Here is an 18,086-nt window from a genome sequence, read left to right as displayed (position 1 = left end):
TCCTCTAGGTCTCGGGGATGGGGAGTGCTGATATATAGGTTCAAACCTATTGTGTGTAGGTACATTGTATTGTGGTGAATCAGCATATTGTTGAGGGGTTTTATTAATTCTGGAGGTGCTTGGGGTTGGAGTGTTTGAGGGGAAGGGTGATGATACACTCTCCCTTTCTGGTGATGATTCTCTTGACTCAATAATTTCCTCCTCCATTAATTCTTGCCATTTATAGATGTTACCTGCCTTGTAATCAGTTAAATCTCTTTGGAATTTTTTAATTTTTTTCTTTTGCGTATCTTTATCTAATTTTGATATAAACTCTTGTATACTTTTCATTCTATCTTTATATTCACTTGTATTAGCATGTGGTTGTAATGTTTCTTTTAAATTAAGAATCTTGCTTTCCAGCATTTTTAATTTATTTTTTCGTCTTATTAAAATAAGGTCCAGTAATTTTTGTTCCCCCCCATAAATGTTTGCCCCCCATAAAATATAAATAAATTCAAGGCTTTCATTGACTTGCAAAAAATTTGTAAGAACATTAAATATCAAAAAATTCTTTGCCAATAAAATAAATGACAGAACAGAGCAACCACAAGTAAGTGATATTGTACACAGTGGACTCAAAAACAGATCAACATTCAATCCAAAAACGGCGAACAACCAATGTTTAGATGTATTTAAGCTTATGGTACAACAAGATATAGAAAATATCTCAATCCACCCAGTCCCAGGAAGTAAAAAATTACAAAAAAGTATAGAATCTCTGGAAAAAAAGAAAAATATAGTGATAAGGCCTGCGGATAAAGGAGGAGGAATTGTAATTCTAGACAAGAAACAGTATATGGATGAATTGGATAAAATAGTATATGATAGTGAGACTTATGAGAAATTAAAAGCCAACCCTCTAAATAAACTCAAAGCAATGTTAACCAAAAAAATAAAAAAGGCGTACAAAAATGATATTTTGAATAAAAAGGAAATGAAATACCTGATACCTGAAGCACCGAAAATGCCAATTATATATCAGGTACCAAAAATTCACAAAAATTTGGAGAAGCCACCCGGACTTCCGATTATAAATGGAATAGAATCGATTTTTGCAAGGGTAGGCGAATATATAGATTTCCATCTCCAACCACTAGTGAAGAAAACAACATCCTACCTCAAAGATAGTAGAGATGTGCTAAATTTTATTGAGCACTTTAAAATAAATGACAATACAATTTTAGCGAGTGTGGATGTAAATTCATTATATACTAACATAAATCAAAAAGACGCCTTAACAGCAGTCAAATGGGCCTTGAAGGCAGATAAGAAATTACCGCCATCCCAAATTGAGTTTTTATTAGACATTTTAGAATGGGCCATGTGCAATAATTATTTTTGGCACTGCAAGCACTTTTATAAGCAAACCAAAGGCGTAGCTATGGGGGCTAAGTATGCCCCCACAGTAGCAAACATATTCATGAATAAATGGGAAGCTGAATATATTTTTAACAAACCCCACCCCCAATTAAAAGGTTTTAAAAGATTTATAGACGATATTTTAATCATATGGGAGGGTTCGCAAGAATCCTTATCTGAATATATAGAGTCTTTGAATACAAACAGATACCAAATTACTTTTACAGCAACAATAAATGAACAAGAAATTAATTACTTAGATCTCACTATTTTTAAATCAAATAACCATATGTCGACAAAAACGTACTTTAAAAGTACGGACAGAAACAGCTACATACCAACTAATAGCAATCACCATCCTAATTGGTTAGCAGCAATCCCAAAAGGACAATTGTTGAGACTAAGGAGAAACTGTCAATCCCAAAATGATTATTTGCAGCAGTCTGACATGTTGCTGCAAAGATTTAAAGATAAAGGATACAAAACTGCAAATTTGAATCAGATTCAACAAAAAATCGTCAATATGGACAGAAAAGAATTATTAAAACCCAGCAAGAAACCTAAAAAAACCCATCAAACCGCCTTTTGTACAGATTTTAACCAGCAGTACAAGCAATTAGAAAGCATTTTTAAAACCCACTGGCCCATTTTAATGAGAGACCCTGTTTTTAAGAATATTTTACCCAAAAAACCTCAATTCATCTATAGAAGACCACCTATCTTGAAAGACAAAATCGCTAAAAACATACCCGACCCTCCGAAGAAAATAGTGACTTTCCTAGATCAAAAAGGATTTTATAGATGCGGCAATTGTGTGATTTGCCGCACATGTAGAAAGAACAACAAATCTAAAAAAGAAACGCACTTTAAATTGAATGTCACCAAGCGACAATATAAAATTGAAAAGTTCATTACATGCAGGACCACCCACGTTACCTATTTACTGGAGTGTGAATGTGGACTCCAGTACATAGGACGTACCACCAGAGAACTAAGGATCAGGCTCAGAGAGCATATTGCGAATATCAAAAAAGGTTTTAAAAAGCACAGTTTGTCCAATCATTTTAGAATTGTACATAAAAAAGACCCTAGCAAATTAAAATTCTGTGCGATAGACACGATAGAAAAACATTGGAGAGGGACCAATATGAGGAGAGCCATATCTCAAAATGAAACATGGTGGATCCATAAATTAGATAGTATGACACCTAAAGGTTTGAATGTTGAAATAGACATTAATTGTTTTATTAATGATTTTTAATAATTTTGTAGTATTTATTAATTTTAGTACATTTTAAAGTGTTTTAGAAGCCTTAATGTATTTTACTATGGATTAAACTGAGTTCCAGCCTTGTAAACAGTATATATATATATTTTCTGAACTATGAGCTATATTGTAATGTAATGTATTTTTCATGGAATCGCTCATGACCAATCGCAAGATGTATGGGCTACAACCAATTGTAATTGCAAAAACACATAAGACTCATTAGAAGTAGTGAACAGGGAGTGTTTTTGCACACCTGATTGACCTATTATAATTGAGCCATTGTTTTTAAACAAACTTCTTGTAGTCAATTAAAGATTAGCATTGTTTTTAAATGGCATGTTTTCAGATAGCACACACTCCGATGTACCCATTCTAGTAGCGAAGGGTTGCAACATATTAAACGTAATGTATCAAGTCTCTGGACTTGAAAGAAAGGAGGAGTGGCAATGTAGCATATTTAACCGAGTGGTACCTCTTACAAATCAGCTACAGATGAAGCTGTGTGTCACAGCGAAACGCGTCTAGCGATAGGTAGAGCGAGTACCACGTGATCCCCGGCCGGAGGATCGTATGCTGCGGGAGCAGCACACCACCGAGCCGCTCTCTGCTTGTTATATTTTGTTGTTTGTGAGTATAAATCCCCGCCATGTACCCAATAAATGTGTTGTTTGAAACAAACTTCACCATGAAAAGCTTCTCTTTTTGAGGATACGGGGGCGATGAATCTTGAGGTTCCAGCAAATATTCCTCACTCACCAATTGAAAAACAGAGTGTAAAGCCTTTTTTCTATGCCTGATTACATCCAGTTAATGGTAAGCAGACATCTTAAGGGGGAAACCCCGCTTATTGCACAATTTGAGCACTCAAGCACTTTATGAATATCGGAAAAAGCCACAGCATTCTAGAAAGATTTATTTATGGACAATTATTTATATATTTATTTATTTGGAGCACATTGTGTATAAATATTAGATTTTTATGATTGTACACTTCATATTTTTTTTGAAGATTACCACAGATGTAATAAGTCATTGCACAATTTTATATTTTTTATATATATTTATAGATTTATAATTTTAAAGCAGCGCTGCACTCACATCCCTCATTATAAAAAGAGCACCAGCACTTTTCACTGCAGCTAGCAGCTTTATGCACAGTACTTTATTTTAATATCCATAAGCGCAGGGCCCCTCAGTTATACATGTTGGGTATCTATTTACTCGGAGTGACATCCTCTTTCACTATATACAAAAAAATGGGCTAACTTTACTGTTTAGTATTTTTTAAATGCAGTGAAATGTGATTTTTCAAAATTTTTCCAAAAAAATGGCGTTTTAAAGACCGCTGTGCAAATACCGCATGACAAAAAATATTGCAATGACTGACATTTTATTCTCCAGAGTCTTTGCTAAAAATATATATATATATATAATGTTTGGGGGTTCTAAGTAGTTTTCTAGGAAAAAATGCTGATTTTAACTTGTAAACAAAAAGTGTCCGAAATAGGGCTGGGGCTTAAGTGGTTAATACTATACATGTACTTTCAGGTATGGGGAACACAGGACCCATGTGGTCAGCAAAGTGGCTTAGTGGTTAGTACTTCCTGGCATCACTAGGGTCGTTCGTTTTAATCCAAACCACGACACTACTGGCATGGAATTTTCATGTTCTCCCCATGCCTGTGTGGGTTTCCTCCCATACTCCAAAGACATGCATGTAGGGTGATTGGCTCCTGTCTAAATTGGCCCTAGTGTGTGAATGAGAGATGGGGTCCTTAGATTGTAAACGTCTTGAGGGCAATGACTGATGTGAATTTACAAGATATATATATGTAATGCACTGTGTAAATTGTTGGTGCTATATAAATAATTGTATTAAAAAAAAAATGTATGTGGAAGCTTTGGAGGTTGGCAATTGTCTGCTCATGGAGCAGTATTATCAAATGAAGACAAAGTAAGAGTGCTCCTCCCTGTAAAAGTTCCAATTAGATCAACTTGGAGCGCTCAGCTCACAGGGTTTCTTTTCCTCACTTCAGCAAGGAAAAGGATAGATGTGTGAAGTAGCAAAAAAAGGCAAGTTTGTGTTGCTGCAAGGTCAAGCATTAAAATAAATAAAAAAGAAATATGAGTTTTTATTTTTTTTAATCATACTTACTGTACCTAGGTGGATGTAGCATTGGTCCAATGCTGCATCTGTCCCCTGCCGGTTCTAAGACGGAGAACCGAGCAATCAAACACCACTGATCGTTCAGTTCTCAGTGCTCCATGACCAGAGAGCTGGTGACTGTCAGTCAGTGCTGTCTGCTCTGTCCCCCCCCCCCCCCCCATGCTCACTGGAGCACTGGACTGTGGAAGGGCAGGAGCAGCTAGTTTAGGCTGTCAGTGGCTCGCTGAGAGGCTGAGCCAGGAGCCAGTCCAGGCAGGGCCGGCCTTAGGTGTTCAGGCGCCCTGTGCGAGCTAATCCTGTGGCGCCCCCCGCACATTTTCTTGCACATTTTTTGCACTTTATTTGACTTTTCTTTTCTTAGGATCACTAATAACTTAGCCCCCTTTACATTAGAGACCCCCCCTTACATCAGAGGCCCCCCCTTACATCACAGACCCTCACAGAGGCCCCCCTTACATCAGAGACCCTCACAGAGCCCCCCTTACATCAGAGACCCTCACAGAGGCCCCCCCTTTACATCAGAGACCCTCACAGAGGCCCCCCCTTTACATCAGAGACCCCCACAGAGGCCCCCCTTAGATCAGAGACCCCCCACAGAGCCCCCCCTTAAATCAGAGACCCCACACACAGAGCCCCCTTACATCAGAGACCCCCACACAGAGCCCCCCTTACATCAGGAACCCCCCCACACAGAGCCCCCCTTACATCGGAGACCCCCACAGAGCCCCCTTACACCAGAGACCCCCCACACAAAGCCCCCCTTACATCAAAGACCCCCCACACAAAGCCCCCCTTACATCAGAGACCCCCACAGAGCCCCCCTTACATCAGAGCTCCCCCACACAGAGCCCCCCTTACATCAGAGACCCCCCACACAAAGCCCCCCTTACATCAAAGACCCCCCACACAGAGCCCCCCTTACATCAGAGCCCCCCTTACATCAGAGCCCCCCCCCCCCCACACAGAGCCCCCCTTACATCAGAGACCCCCACAGAGCCCCCCTTACATCAGAGCTCCCCCACACAGAGCCCCCCTTACATCAGAGACCCCCTTACATCAGAGATCACCCCACACATAGCTCCCCTTACATCAGAGACCCCCACAGAGCCCCCCCTTACATCAGAGACCCTGCTACACAGAGCCCTCCTTACATCAGAGACCCCCCCCCACACAGAGCCCCCTTACATGAGAGACCCCCCACAGAGCCCCCCTTACATCAGAGACCCCCCACACAGAGCCCCCTTACATCAGAGACCCCCCACAGACCCCCCTCTTACATCAGAGACCCCCCACACAGAGCCCCCCTTACATCAGAGACCCCCCACACAGAGCCCACGTACATCAGAGACCCCCCACACACAGAGCCCCCTTACATCAGAGACCCTCCACACAAAGCCCCCCTCACATCAGAGCCCCCCCCACATCAGAGACCCCCACACAGAGCCCCCCTTACATCAGAGACCCCCACACAAAGCCCCCCTCACATCAGAGACCCCCCTTACATCAGAAACCCCCACACAAAGCCCCCCTCACATCAGAGAGACCCCTTACATCAGAGACCCCCACACAGAACCCCCTTTACATCAGAGACCCCCCCACACAAAGCCCCCCTCATATCAGAGACCCCCCTTACATCAGAGACCCCCCACAGAAAGCCCTCCTTACATCAGAGACCCCCCCACATAAAGCCCCCCTTACATCAGAGACCCCACACACAAAGCCCCCTCACATCAGAGACCTCCCTTACATCAGAGACTCCCGCAGAACCCCCCTTACATCAGAGACCCCGCTACACAGAGCCCCCCCTTACATCAGAGACCCCCACACACAGAGCCCCCTTACATCAAAGACGCCCCCACAGAGCCCCCCTTACATCAGAGACCCCCCCACACAGAGCCCCCTTACATCAGAGACCCCACCACAGAGCCCCCCTTATATCAGAGACCCCCTCACACAGAGCCCCCTTACATCAGAGACCCCCCACACAGAGCCCACTTACATCAGAGACCCCCCACAAAAAGCCCCTCTTACATCAGAGACCCCCCTACACAAACCCCCCTTACATCAGAACCCCCCACACAGAGCCTCCTTACATCAGAGAGCCCCCCTTACATCAGAGACCCCCCACACAGAGCCCCCCTTACATCAGAGACCCCCCACACAGAGCCCCCCTTACATCAGAGACCCCCCTTACATCAGAGGCCCCCCACACAAAGCCCTCCTTACATCAGAGACCCCCACACAAAGCCCCCCTAACTTTAGAGACCCCCACACACAGAACCCCCCTTACTTTAGAGACCCCCCACACACAGCCCCCCTCATATCAAATACCCCCCTTACATCAGAGACCCCCACACAAAGCCCCCCTCACATCAGAGACCCCCCTTAAATCAGAGACCCCCCACACAAAGCCCTCCTCACATCAGAGACCCCCTTACATCAGAGACCCCCCACACAAAGCCCTATTTACATCAGAGACCCCCACACAAAGCCTCCCTTACTTTAGAGACCCCCCACACAAAGCCCCCCTTACATAAGAGCCCCCCACACAGAGTCCCCTTACATCAGAGAGCCCCCCTTACATCAGAGACCCCCCACACAAAGCCCCCTTTACATCAGAGACCCCCCCCCTCACATCAGCAATCCCCCACACAGAGCCCCCCATACATCAGAGACCCCCCACACAAAGCCCATCTCACATCAAAGACCCCCCTTACATCATAGAACCCCCCACACAAAGCCCCCCTTACATCAGAGACCCCCCTCACATCAGAGACCCCACACACAGAACCCCCCTTACTTTAGAGACCCCCCACACAAAGCCCCCTCATATCAGAGACCCCCCTTACATCAGAGACCCCCCACACAAAGCCCCCCTCACATCAGAGACCCCCCTTACATCAGAGACCCCCCACACAAAGCCCCCCTTACATCAGAGACCCCCCTTACATCAGAGACCCCACACACAAAGCCCCCCTCCCATCAAAGACCCCCCCTTACATCAGAGACCCCCCCACACAAAGCCCCCCTTACATCAGAGACCCCCCACACACAAAGCCCCCCTTACATCAGAGACCCCCCCCCACACACAAAGCCCCCCTTTCATTTATTGCAAGAGAGAGAGCTTACCCAGTATGGAGGCTCACACTGTCTGCACCTTTTTTTTCTTTAAAATTCCCGCCCACACATCCCTGGGGAGTGTGGGCGGGGCAGACCCAGGAGGAGAAGAAGTGGGAGGAGGAGGAGCTGACAATCTCTCTCCTCTGGCGTCCCTGCAGAGAGGGATCAGTCAGCAACGGCGTCTCTGTGGCTGAGCTGTGTGTGATACACAGCTCAGTGCTGAAGCAGTAGGAGACCGAGGTACAGCCGCACAGCAGGAGGTAATCAGCGGCCGCAGCCTGTGTTAACCCTGTCCAGGCCGCGGTCGCTGCTTACCTCCCGCTGTGCGGCCTGATCATCTGCGAGCTGTGATGGCCGCACGGTGCCCCTGTTGCCCATGGCACCCTGTGCAGCCGCACAGCTTGCACACCCCAAAGGACGGCCCTGAGTCCAGGTTCCTTGGTGGATCCCAACCATATGGTTGGGATCTTTCCCCAGCCTAAACCGGCTCTGTGACAACAGCCGACAATGGGATTTAGCCCGCTGGCAGTTGAAAACGGGTCACAGGAGTGCAGCATATCCTGTAAACTGTTAATATCTTAGAGGGTAACTTCACTTTTGTGGGGAAAAAAATTAGCAAACAAAAAAAAACGTATATAGCATATACAATTGCTACACAAGTCATATTATAATTGAAAGTTATTAAAAGTTACCTTTCCTTTTCAATCTGCAGCGCTGTCATTTTCTGTAAAATGCTATGCAATATGGCTACCTGGAGGTGTTCCGTCCACAAAGGGTGCACAGCATGCCGCCCAGATATGTAATTTGCTGCTTGTATGATTGGCTTTCTAATTTTCCCAGAAGTCTGCACTATAAAACAAGTCAGATTTTGGGCATTCCCTCAACAATAATTTCATTTTGTCGAGATACTCCCAAAGGGAAATCACTTCTAAAGCAATTGGCATGCACAGGGACATCCTAATCATTAGATACAGTGCGGATTCCCCCTACTGCCCGGGCTTCCCTCCCATGTTGGCAGCCCTTCCAAGCAGTGCTACTGGCTTCCCTCCTCTCATCTCCCCGGCTACTGCGGGGGATGTTTAAGGATGGAAAGCAAGGGAAGGGGCTAGTAAATGTCATTTACTGGCCCCTTCCTTATATAAATTAACACAGTGAACACACTCGCTCACTGTGTCCATTCATAACTAAAGAATAGTAAACTGTGTTTATTAAAGCGGAGTTCCAGCCACAAGAAAAAAATTTTCAATAAAAATACCCCCGGGACAGTCAGGGCTGGTACATTCCACAATGGATAGCCTCTGTACTGTCCCGGGTTGCACTTACCTTTTAGAAGAAATACTTACCTTGAAAATTTCTTCTCCAGCGCTGCCATCTCGGATGTGGGCAGCTGAAGCCAGCGCATCCTCTTCTGTGTCCTCTTCCGTGTCCTCTTCTCCCAGAATGCCCTGCCCCGCTCATTGCTTCCGGTGTGCGTGCGTCATCCCTCCACAGCTTCTGGGCATGCCCAGAAGCTGTTTAGCAGGGAATGAGGCGCCGCACCAGAAGTGACGAGCGGGGCCGGTGCAGGCGCATTGATTCCTGGAAGCGATGACGTTCAGCTCCCAGGAATCATTGCAAAGAGGAAGAGACGACGCGGGCCGCGGCCACAGAGGGAGGAAGTGGAAGAAAGGTGAGTATATTTTTCTGCAATAACAAGGAAAGTAAAGAAAAAAAAAAAACTGAATTATCCATTTCTTTTACAGGTGACTAGAAGCAAGCGGATGGCCCAAAATTGACTATGTCGATTTTGTGGCCGGAACTACGCTTTAAGGTTCAGTTTGTGAATGAACAGGAAGCCTCTCAGCACAGATCACTTCCCATTTATTCACTGCTCTATGCAGCTGAGGCTGCAGAGAAAGGCATGTGAGTTTGAGCTTTAGGGTACACACCCTAATGTAATAGGCTGCGCACCCCTATGTCTAAAGGGATGGAGACCCTGCCACTTTTATCATTAGAACTCTGCAAGTGCAGCAGCTGATTGGACAGGAAAGCATTATTGAGTATACTCTTCAATGTAGTGCTGTGCTCTTTGGACCTACCATGGTCTCGGAGCTTCTGAGTAAATAGGAACCTGTGAAGTGCGAAAGAAGGCTCCAACATGCAGTCCTGGGGTCATCTTCTGACGATTTCTGATCCAAATTCTCACCCTGAAGTGGGAAGGGTTCAGTCATGGCCCTAGGGGATTGGGCAGTCTTAGAGCGTTATTAGTGCAGTAGAGGGGCTTTGTTTAAAAGATGAGTTTTAGGATGTTTCAGAAGACTGATAGAAAGCTCCAAGTCTTTTAGCAGTTAAGCAAGGTCAATAATATTGAGCCCCATATGATTATATGGCTTCTGTAAGAAAAAAATAGAATTTGGTGTCCCTTTTATTGCCAAATGAAAACCAATCTTGTCACATCTTTTCCTTTCTGTATATTTTAAACATCTCTTAACACCTGATCAACCACTGTTGGTCAATATGCTCAGTAATCCCTGCTATGTATATTTAAAGACCAGTCAAAAACCATTGGTTCAGGGGAAATCTAATGACCTCAGTCAATATGCTAACCAGACATTCCTTTTTAACTCCTAGTATGCTAAGTTCCAGTTCAATAAAGGTGAACACGGATTTGATAATGAGGCCATGGACATGAAGACCATATTCCGAGCGGTGGGCCCTTCATTTAAACAGGGGCTGGTGGTGGAACCCTTTGAAAGCGTTAATGTTTATCCATTAATGTGTGAGCTCTTAGGAATCAAACCAGAAGTACATGACGGATCATTGGAAGTGACAAGAAACATGCTAATCCAAAGCAACGAAGATGTTGAAGATGATGAAGATGATAAAAATGATCCAGGTTTGTACTATATATACTTACTTTAAATAATTTAAAAAAAATTATGGAAATTCTTCAACCACTTTTAAATGTTCAATCAATGAATGCATGATAAACTGCATAAACACTGACTGCGTTTAGTGCAAGCAACTCAGTAGTGCCTGAGATATAGATAGTCCAAAGTTTGCCGGTCATTTAGGTAAACCATAGTATACTGGAAAGTTTGTGCAGACACTCATGGCTGTCTGCACTGCCAGCAGCTTTCACTATTCCTAAGGCTACGTTCACATGTTAGCGTAGCGGATCCGGAACTCATTGCAAATCGCGGGATGCCTGTGCGTTGACATTGATTTGCAATGGCACCCCAAATGCTGTGCGATGTTGCCGCGATTTCCGCCTGCCAAATCGCGGTAACATCGCGCAAACAATATCGCGGGTCGCTTGACACCCCAAAGAAGCTCTAGTACCTTTTTTGGGCGTAATGTGTCCCGTGAATTTGTTTGCACGATGTTACCGCGATTCAGCAGGCGGAAATCGCGGCAACATCGCACAGCGTTTGGGGTGCCATTGCAAATCAACGGCAACGCACAAGCGTCCCGCGATTTGCAATGATTTCCGGATCGCGGGCAGAATCGCTGTGATTCTGTCCGCGGTCCGCTACGCTAACATGTGAACGTAGACTATAGTGACAGGATCTCTTTAAAAAAGGGTTGATGCCAGGGACAGCATAAAAAGAAATTAAGGCTGCCGCTTTGGGCTCTAGTAGGTCCTTATATGCTGATAACTGCTGGCAGAGGAAGCAGGGAAAGAACTCATCTCAGTTCCATAAAAGTCAATGTCACACCCTAGACATGTTTCACGCCGCCAACAGGGCTAAGTCAAGTAACTCTTTACATAAGGGTTTTGGGTGATGTGCGGCTCCTGGGACTTCTTTTCCTTTCTCATTGATGCTGGAGACACTCAAGCAGTAGCAAATATACTTTAGGTGTATCTAAACCCAGGAACATAAGGCCCCTTTCACACGGGCAGTCCGATCCAATCCGCCTGTCAGTTTTTTTAGGCGAACCTGATCGGATGCTCCAAGCATCCCTATGTGTCAGCAGAGACATCTCTGCTGACACCCGCTGCTATCCGATTCCCATCCCCCCGTGAAATCCGGATGGATGGAAACCCTATTTTCCATCTGTCTGGAGGATTGGATCGGATGGGATCGGATAAGAACGGACAGGCGGTCCATTCTCATCTGATCTCCCCATAGAGGACAGCGGGGAATCTGACCTCTCTGTATTTGGAGGTGGAGCTGTCATCCGCCTGCTCAGCGGGGATCGGCGGATCGATCCCTGCTGAACAGAACGGACTCTGTCGGGTGGTGCATCCATGTAAAAGGGGCCTAAATGTAATATTTTGCAGTTTACCAGTCCTTAGATATGGTGGCTGTATTTGTGGTTTTTATTTTCTCTTATGAGCTTTTTTTCTTCTATTTTCACCTGGCAATTCTGCCAGTAACACGTTTTCTGTCCTAGGGTAACAACATGAATTCAGTGTACTGTAAAAAGTATAAGGAGGAGCAGTGATGTCACCCTAGGACACCTTCCCCTCTCATCATCTTCATACCCTAAGGGAGTGATTTTCTGTTTCCCCAGGTTGACAATGCTGCTGTCCAAAGGTGTCTCCATTGCTCCTCCATTTAGAGAGGAGACACGCTAAGAGAGGAAGTGAGTTACTGCCCAGATTTTTAAAATAAAAATAAGTAAAAAGAAGAGAGAACTAATTTAACCCCTTACCGTCCACACTAAAGCCGAATGAGCTACAGCTCAGGCTTCATTTGCCAGGAGGGTGTACATGCCCTTCTTTGGACTCAGCTGATTACAGATTGGGGTAAAGGGCCAATCACAGTGGCCCTTTACCACGTGATCCAATGACAGCTGATCATGGAAGTAAACATAAGCCGGTTATCATCTTTTCTTTCCTCATGCTGACAGCATGAGGAAAGAAAATAGAGCCGACGACCGGCTTGCGTTAAAAGGGACATCAGTACCGATAATTAGGACACTGAATATCAGTGTCCTGATTATCAGTGCAGTCCCAACAGTGCCCACCAGTGCTGCCAATCAGTGGCCATCAGTGCTGCCAATCAGTGCCCATGAGTGCCTCCTCATCAGTGTCACCTATCAGTGCTGCCTATCAATGCCCATCAGTGCCCTTCAGTGCCACCTATTAGTGTCCGTCAGTGCCCATCAGTGCCACCTCATCAGTCCCTTCTCATCAGTGCCCACCAGTTTTGCCTCATCATTGCCACCTATCAGTTCCCATAAGTGCTGCCTCATCAGTGCAGCCTCATCAGTGAAGGAAAAAAATTACCTTTTTGCAAAATTTTTAGAACAAACTATAAAAAAATTCAAAATTTTTGGTATTTTTTCATTTGTTTAGCAAAAAAAAAAAACAGTGTTGATTTAATACCACCAAAAGAAAGATCTATTTGTGTGAAAAAATTATAAAAACATTCATGGGGTACAGTGCTGCATGACCGCCTAATTGTCATTCAAAGTGCGACAGCGCTGAAAGATGAAAATTGTAAATCAAAAGAGTGTACAAGTACATACGGCGCTCCTAGGAGAAGTGCAAAGTCCTTTGGTCCATTGGAACTTTAATCTGTATCTGTAGACCATCAACAGGGTAGAGGAATGGATGAGGCAACTGGATGAATTGATGGATGGATGAACAGGAGAAGGGACGAGACTGGAACCTCTGCAGCTCCCGCAGAAGATCTAGGTAGAATCACCTCAATGTGGAAGAAAATAAAAGAATAGCAGTGCGCTAAGGTCAGTATCAACTTTATTAAAATAAGCAACACACTTACATTGAAGTTAGCATGAAACAGCATGGATAGGGAACACCTGTGACCAAGCAGCTGTGATCAATGTGAGGCTGTAGGCATCATTTGGTAAACAAAGACCGAGGATGACAACAAAATCTGTGGAACAGGAGAAGAAGGAACTGATTAAATAAATTTTTCCTTTGTTATCGGTAAAACTCTTTTTGCGGTGGTCGACAAATTTTCACATCTTGCATTTTAGTTTTTTACATTGAAACATCCCTACTATATTGAAGAAGGTAGCCAAAGGATGGGAGGAGGACTTATTGCTGGATGGTAATTTGCTAGGGCAATTCTGTTTTTCACATTGGGAGCCCTTCTGTAGACAAATTTAGGTCTGTTTGGGAGAACCAGCCCCAACTTGGGGTCCTTCAAAAGGATCCCCCAATGTCGTGCAATGACCTTCTCCATCTGTTTGAAATGGGAGTGAAACTGGGTTATAAATTTGATATCCTAGAACACCGCTGCTAATATCCATACTTTGAGCTGGCTGACTCCCTGTCACCCTCGGTCTCTGTTTACCCACTGAAGCCTATGGCCTCCCACTGATTACAGCTGCTTGGTCCCAGGTGTTCCCTATTTATACTGTTTTATACTAACTTCTATGTAAGTGGCCTGCTTATCTTAATAAAGATGAAAATTGGCCTGGGCAGGAAGGGGATAAAAGTGCCCAGTAGGCAAGTGGTTAACCACATGACAAGCAACTGGATACATAGCAGGCAGCACCTCACTACAAGAGTATATATTTGTTCATCAGTATATACAGTAATAGAAACAGGCATACATTATATATTACCGTCTAAGCCTGGACATACCCCTGTCACATGTATGCACTGACAAACAGCATATAAGCAAAGAAAGACTGCACACTGCAATGTTGTCACTACGCACAGTGTGCTATGGCAGGCTTCTGCAAGGGATCATACTACATTCAAAACCACTGGCCAGATATGTTTTCCAAATTTATCTGTACAATAAAAGCCTTTTTTCATTGCAGGTGGTAACATTATTGTGTCATCCAATCTGCTATATCATTTGTTCAAATGCTTTGTTTCCAGATTCCACAACATATGGTTTGCCCGATGTCATTTTCCAGGCAACGGTTGGACTGGCTGCTGTCGTGGGATTTCTCTTTATAGTATTCGTCATTAGCACAATAAGTGTATCTGTCAAAAGACAAAAAAAGCAAAAACGGTGAGAAAATGGGAATAGAGATTACTACTTACAGTATATATGTTAGCATGCTGGTTAATAGACAGGAAAACAGTAAAATGGCATATTCCTGAATCGTCAGAACTCGCTGGATTTTCGTTAACCTATATTGAGCTAGATTCACACTGCTGCATTTCGATTTTGATCTGGTTTTCTAGGATGTAACTTGGATGTGGTTTGTATATTCTTTGGGGCCAAATTTGTGCTGGAATCACACAAAATTAGTACAGGAACCTTTTCCAAAATCGCACCACGTTGAGTTGCATTGATGTGAACAGGCATCATTGAAAACAATGTGATTTCCATGGTCATGTGATTCTGTGCAACTCAAGTCAAATCTGAAATCGCACTAGTGTGAAAAGAGCCTTTAAAATATTATTAATATAAACATGCAACTAGAGGAATTGTCTATAAAATCACAGGGGTTTATTTACTAAAACTGGAGAGTGTAAAATCGGATGCAGATGTACATGGTAGACAATCAGCTTCTAACTTCAGCTGGTTCCATAAGGCCCGGCTCACACTTATGCGACATACGCTTCCACTTTGGGAGCACATGTCACATGACATGTATAAATCAATGGTTCCCTATGAGAGCTGTCTTAACTGGTCCAAAACAAGTTGGCACAACTTTGAAAAAGGTTCCTGCACTACTTTTGTTTCAACTTGGGCACGATTTCAGCCCATTGATTTGAATGTAAGTCGCATCCAAGTCAGATCATCGTCCTAACTGATCTGTGGCATGTGACATATCTTCTGAGGATTTTGAAGAGGAACCCCACGCCAAAATTAAAAAGAAATGGCGTTGGTCCCCCCCCCCAAAAATCCATACCAAATCCTTATGCAAGCACGCAGCCTGGCAGGTCAGGAAAGGGGGGGGGGGATAGGTATGCGCCTGGATCATACCAGGCCACATGCCCTTAACATGGGAGGGTGGGTGCTTTGGGGTGGGGGGCTCTCTGCCCCCTCACCCAAAAGCACCTTGTCCACATGTTGATGGGGACAAGGGCCTCATCCTCACAACCCTGGGGCAGTGGTTGTGGGGGTCTTCGAGCAAGGGGCTTATCAAAGTCTGAGAAGCCCTTTTTACAAGGGGGCTCCCAGATCCCGGTCCCCCACCTTATGTGAATGAGTATGAGATACATTGTACCCCTAGTCATTCACCCAAAATAGTGTAAAAAAAAAAAAAAAAAAGCATACAGGTTTTTCACAAAGTCCTTTATTAAAAATGAAGAATGTCCCCCATTGTAGCTCCAATGTGTCTTCTCCCTCCGGTGCTGTCTTCTCCCTCTGGGTCTTCTCCCTCCGGTTCGTCTCCCTCCGGTGATGTCTTCTTCTTCCAGGTTCTTCTTCCTCTGGTTCTTCCTCTGGTTCTGGGCCATTTCTTATATAGCCATGGGTGCGGCCATCCAATGACATCATTCGGAGATGCCGCCATCTTGTGACGTCGCCCCCCCCATCATGCCCTGGTGCAAGGTGCTTTTGGGTGAGGGGCGCAGAACCCCCCTGCCCCAAAGCACCCACCCCAGCTGTGGAGAGAATGTGTACTGGTATGGTTCAGGCTGCATGCACAGGTAAGGGTCTGGTATAGATCTTGGGGGGACCCCTCGCCGTTTTTTTTTTTTTTTTCAAATTTTGCCGTGGGGTTTTCCCCCCTCAAGATTCATATCAGACTCAAAGGGCCTGGTATTGTCGGATCAAAGTCGGATCCGTTCATTGAAGTCACATGAAAGTCAGACAAGAAGTCGTAGGGCAAAGTCGGTTCGGAAGTTGTCCATCTTTGATGTTGGAGCCGTGTGAACCTGGTCTTAAACTTTAACAATAAATCCTGGAAGCTGATTGGTTTCTTTGCAGCAGCGCACCAGATTTTGCACTCTCCAGTTTTAATAAATCAACTCCACAGTCAATGAAATTAAAATGGAGTTTAATCTTCTTAGATTTTGTCTTCCCTGGTGCCTCCCTCAACAACATTCTTATGACATTTTAAAATAAAGCTTTCCCAATTTCTATTTATATAAAAAATGTTTTGCAGCATAATGTATCCACCCCTTAGGCTCCATTCACACTTATGTGACGTGGATATATTTGCAATATTGCACCAGCTTCCGGAAATGCATGAAAACACGCTATGTTTCGGCAGGTACAGTGCAGTGACATTCACTCCTAATGGCACCAGCCACCACACATGTGCTAAAATCGCACTGCGACATGTGCTAATTTATTGCTATGCATTGTAGTGCAATGTGATTTTAAAAAAAAGTGTCAACACTGCTTTTGTGTGATTGTCATGCATAGGGCAGCCCAAATAAATGAATGTGCTGCCTTAAATGCGTTACACCTAAACACACACAAAACATGTATGCATGACTGCAGCTGCAGAGGTGTGAATGGAGCCTTACTACTGTAAAGTTTTCTTATTATTGAAATCTCCCACTAATTCTATAGTGTATTTTCCTGATAGACGCTAGACAGACAAACATACTTTATATCTGTATTAGTCATTATTCATTTTTATATCATCTGCTCATTTTGCAGAGCCATGAAGTCCCTTAGTACCACAACCCTGGATGAAAAATAATAACAACCCAAAGGATTCCTGAACCCGCTGAAAGGATCTGCCTATTTGTAATACACTGATACCATATTGGATGATGAATTCCTTACTATAGCATTTGCTGTGAATACAAATTCTTCAGCCAGATTTTATCCTATGTGTCCAATGGGACCATAAATAAGAAAAAAGAAAAATACAATACTGAATAAATGATTTTGACAAATGCCCTCTGACTTCCACCCACTGAAAATACATTGTGCAATGATCACTAAGCAGCACCCTGTTGTAGAATAATCTGAAGGCCTTATTTATCAATAAAAAATGTTTATTTATCATGGCTTCTTTCTGGATTTGGAACTATACAGAAAATTAAAGTACAGTAAACCCCCCTCTATTGCGGGGGTTACGTTCCGAACACACCCGCGAAAAGCGAAAATCCGCAAAATAGAAAAACCCTATTAAAATACACGTTTTTTTACTGTCACTGTTCTTTTAAAAGCATTTTAAGGTCTTTTCCATTTTTAAAACAATAGAAACACATTTAAACACATAAAAGATACTGAGAGACAGAGCAAGAGCAATGGAAAACACAAAAATATTTAATTTTCAATGATTTATATAGTAAAATAACAT

General features: G+C 44.0%; 1 protein-coding gene across 1 annotated transcript in view; it reads left to right on the top strand.

Moving 5' to 3' along the window:
* ENPP7 (ectonucleotide pyrophosphatase/phosphodiesterase 7) overlaps positions 1-17,477 on the top strand; it is a gene marked incomplete at both ends in the record, with an annotated part of 94,646 nt that extends 77,169 nt beyond the window's left edge. Inside the window, 3 exons of the mRNA XM_082272833.1 lie at positions 10,569-10,833; positions 14,746-14,881; positions 17,435-17,477. Coding sequence (XP_082128959.1) covers positions 10,569-10,833; positions 14,746-14,881; positions 17,435-17,477 — 444 coding nt within the window. The remainder of the gene's footprint in view (positions 1-10,568; positions 10,834-14,745; positions 14,882-17,434) is intronic.
* Between the last annotated feature and the right edge of the window lie 609 nt (positions 17,478-18,086).

Source organism: Pelophylax lessonae (genome assembly GCF_965119305.1).
Source record: "Pelophylax lessonae genome assembly, chromosome: 11".
Taxonomy (NCBI): domain Eukaryota; kingdom Metazoa; phylum Chordata; class Amphibia; order Anura; family Ranidae; genus Pelophylax; species Pelophylax lessonae.
The sequence above is the reverse complement of the archived record's forward strand: the minus strand, read 5'-3'. Positions and strand labels throughout refer to the sequence as shown.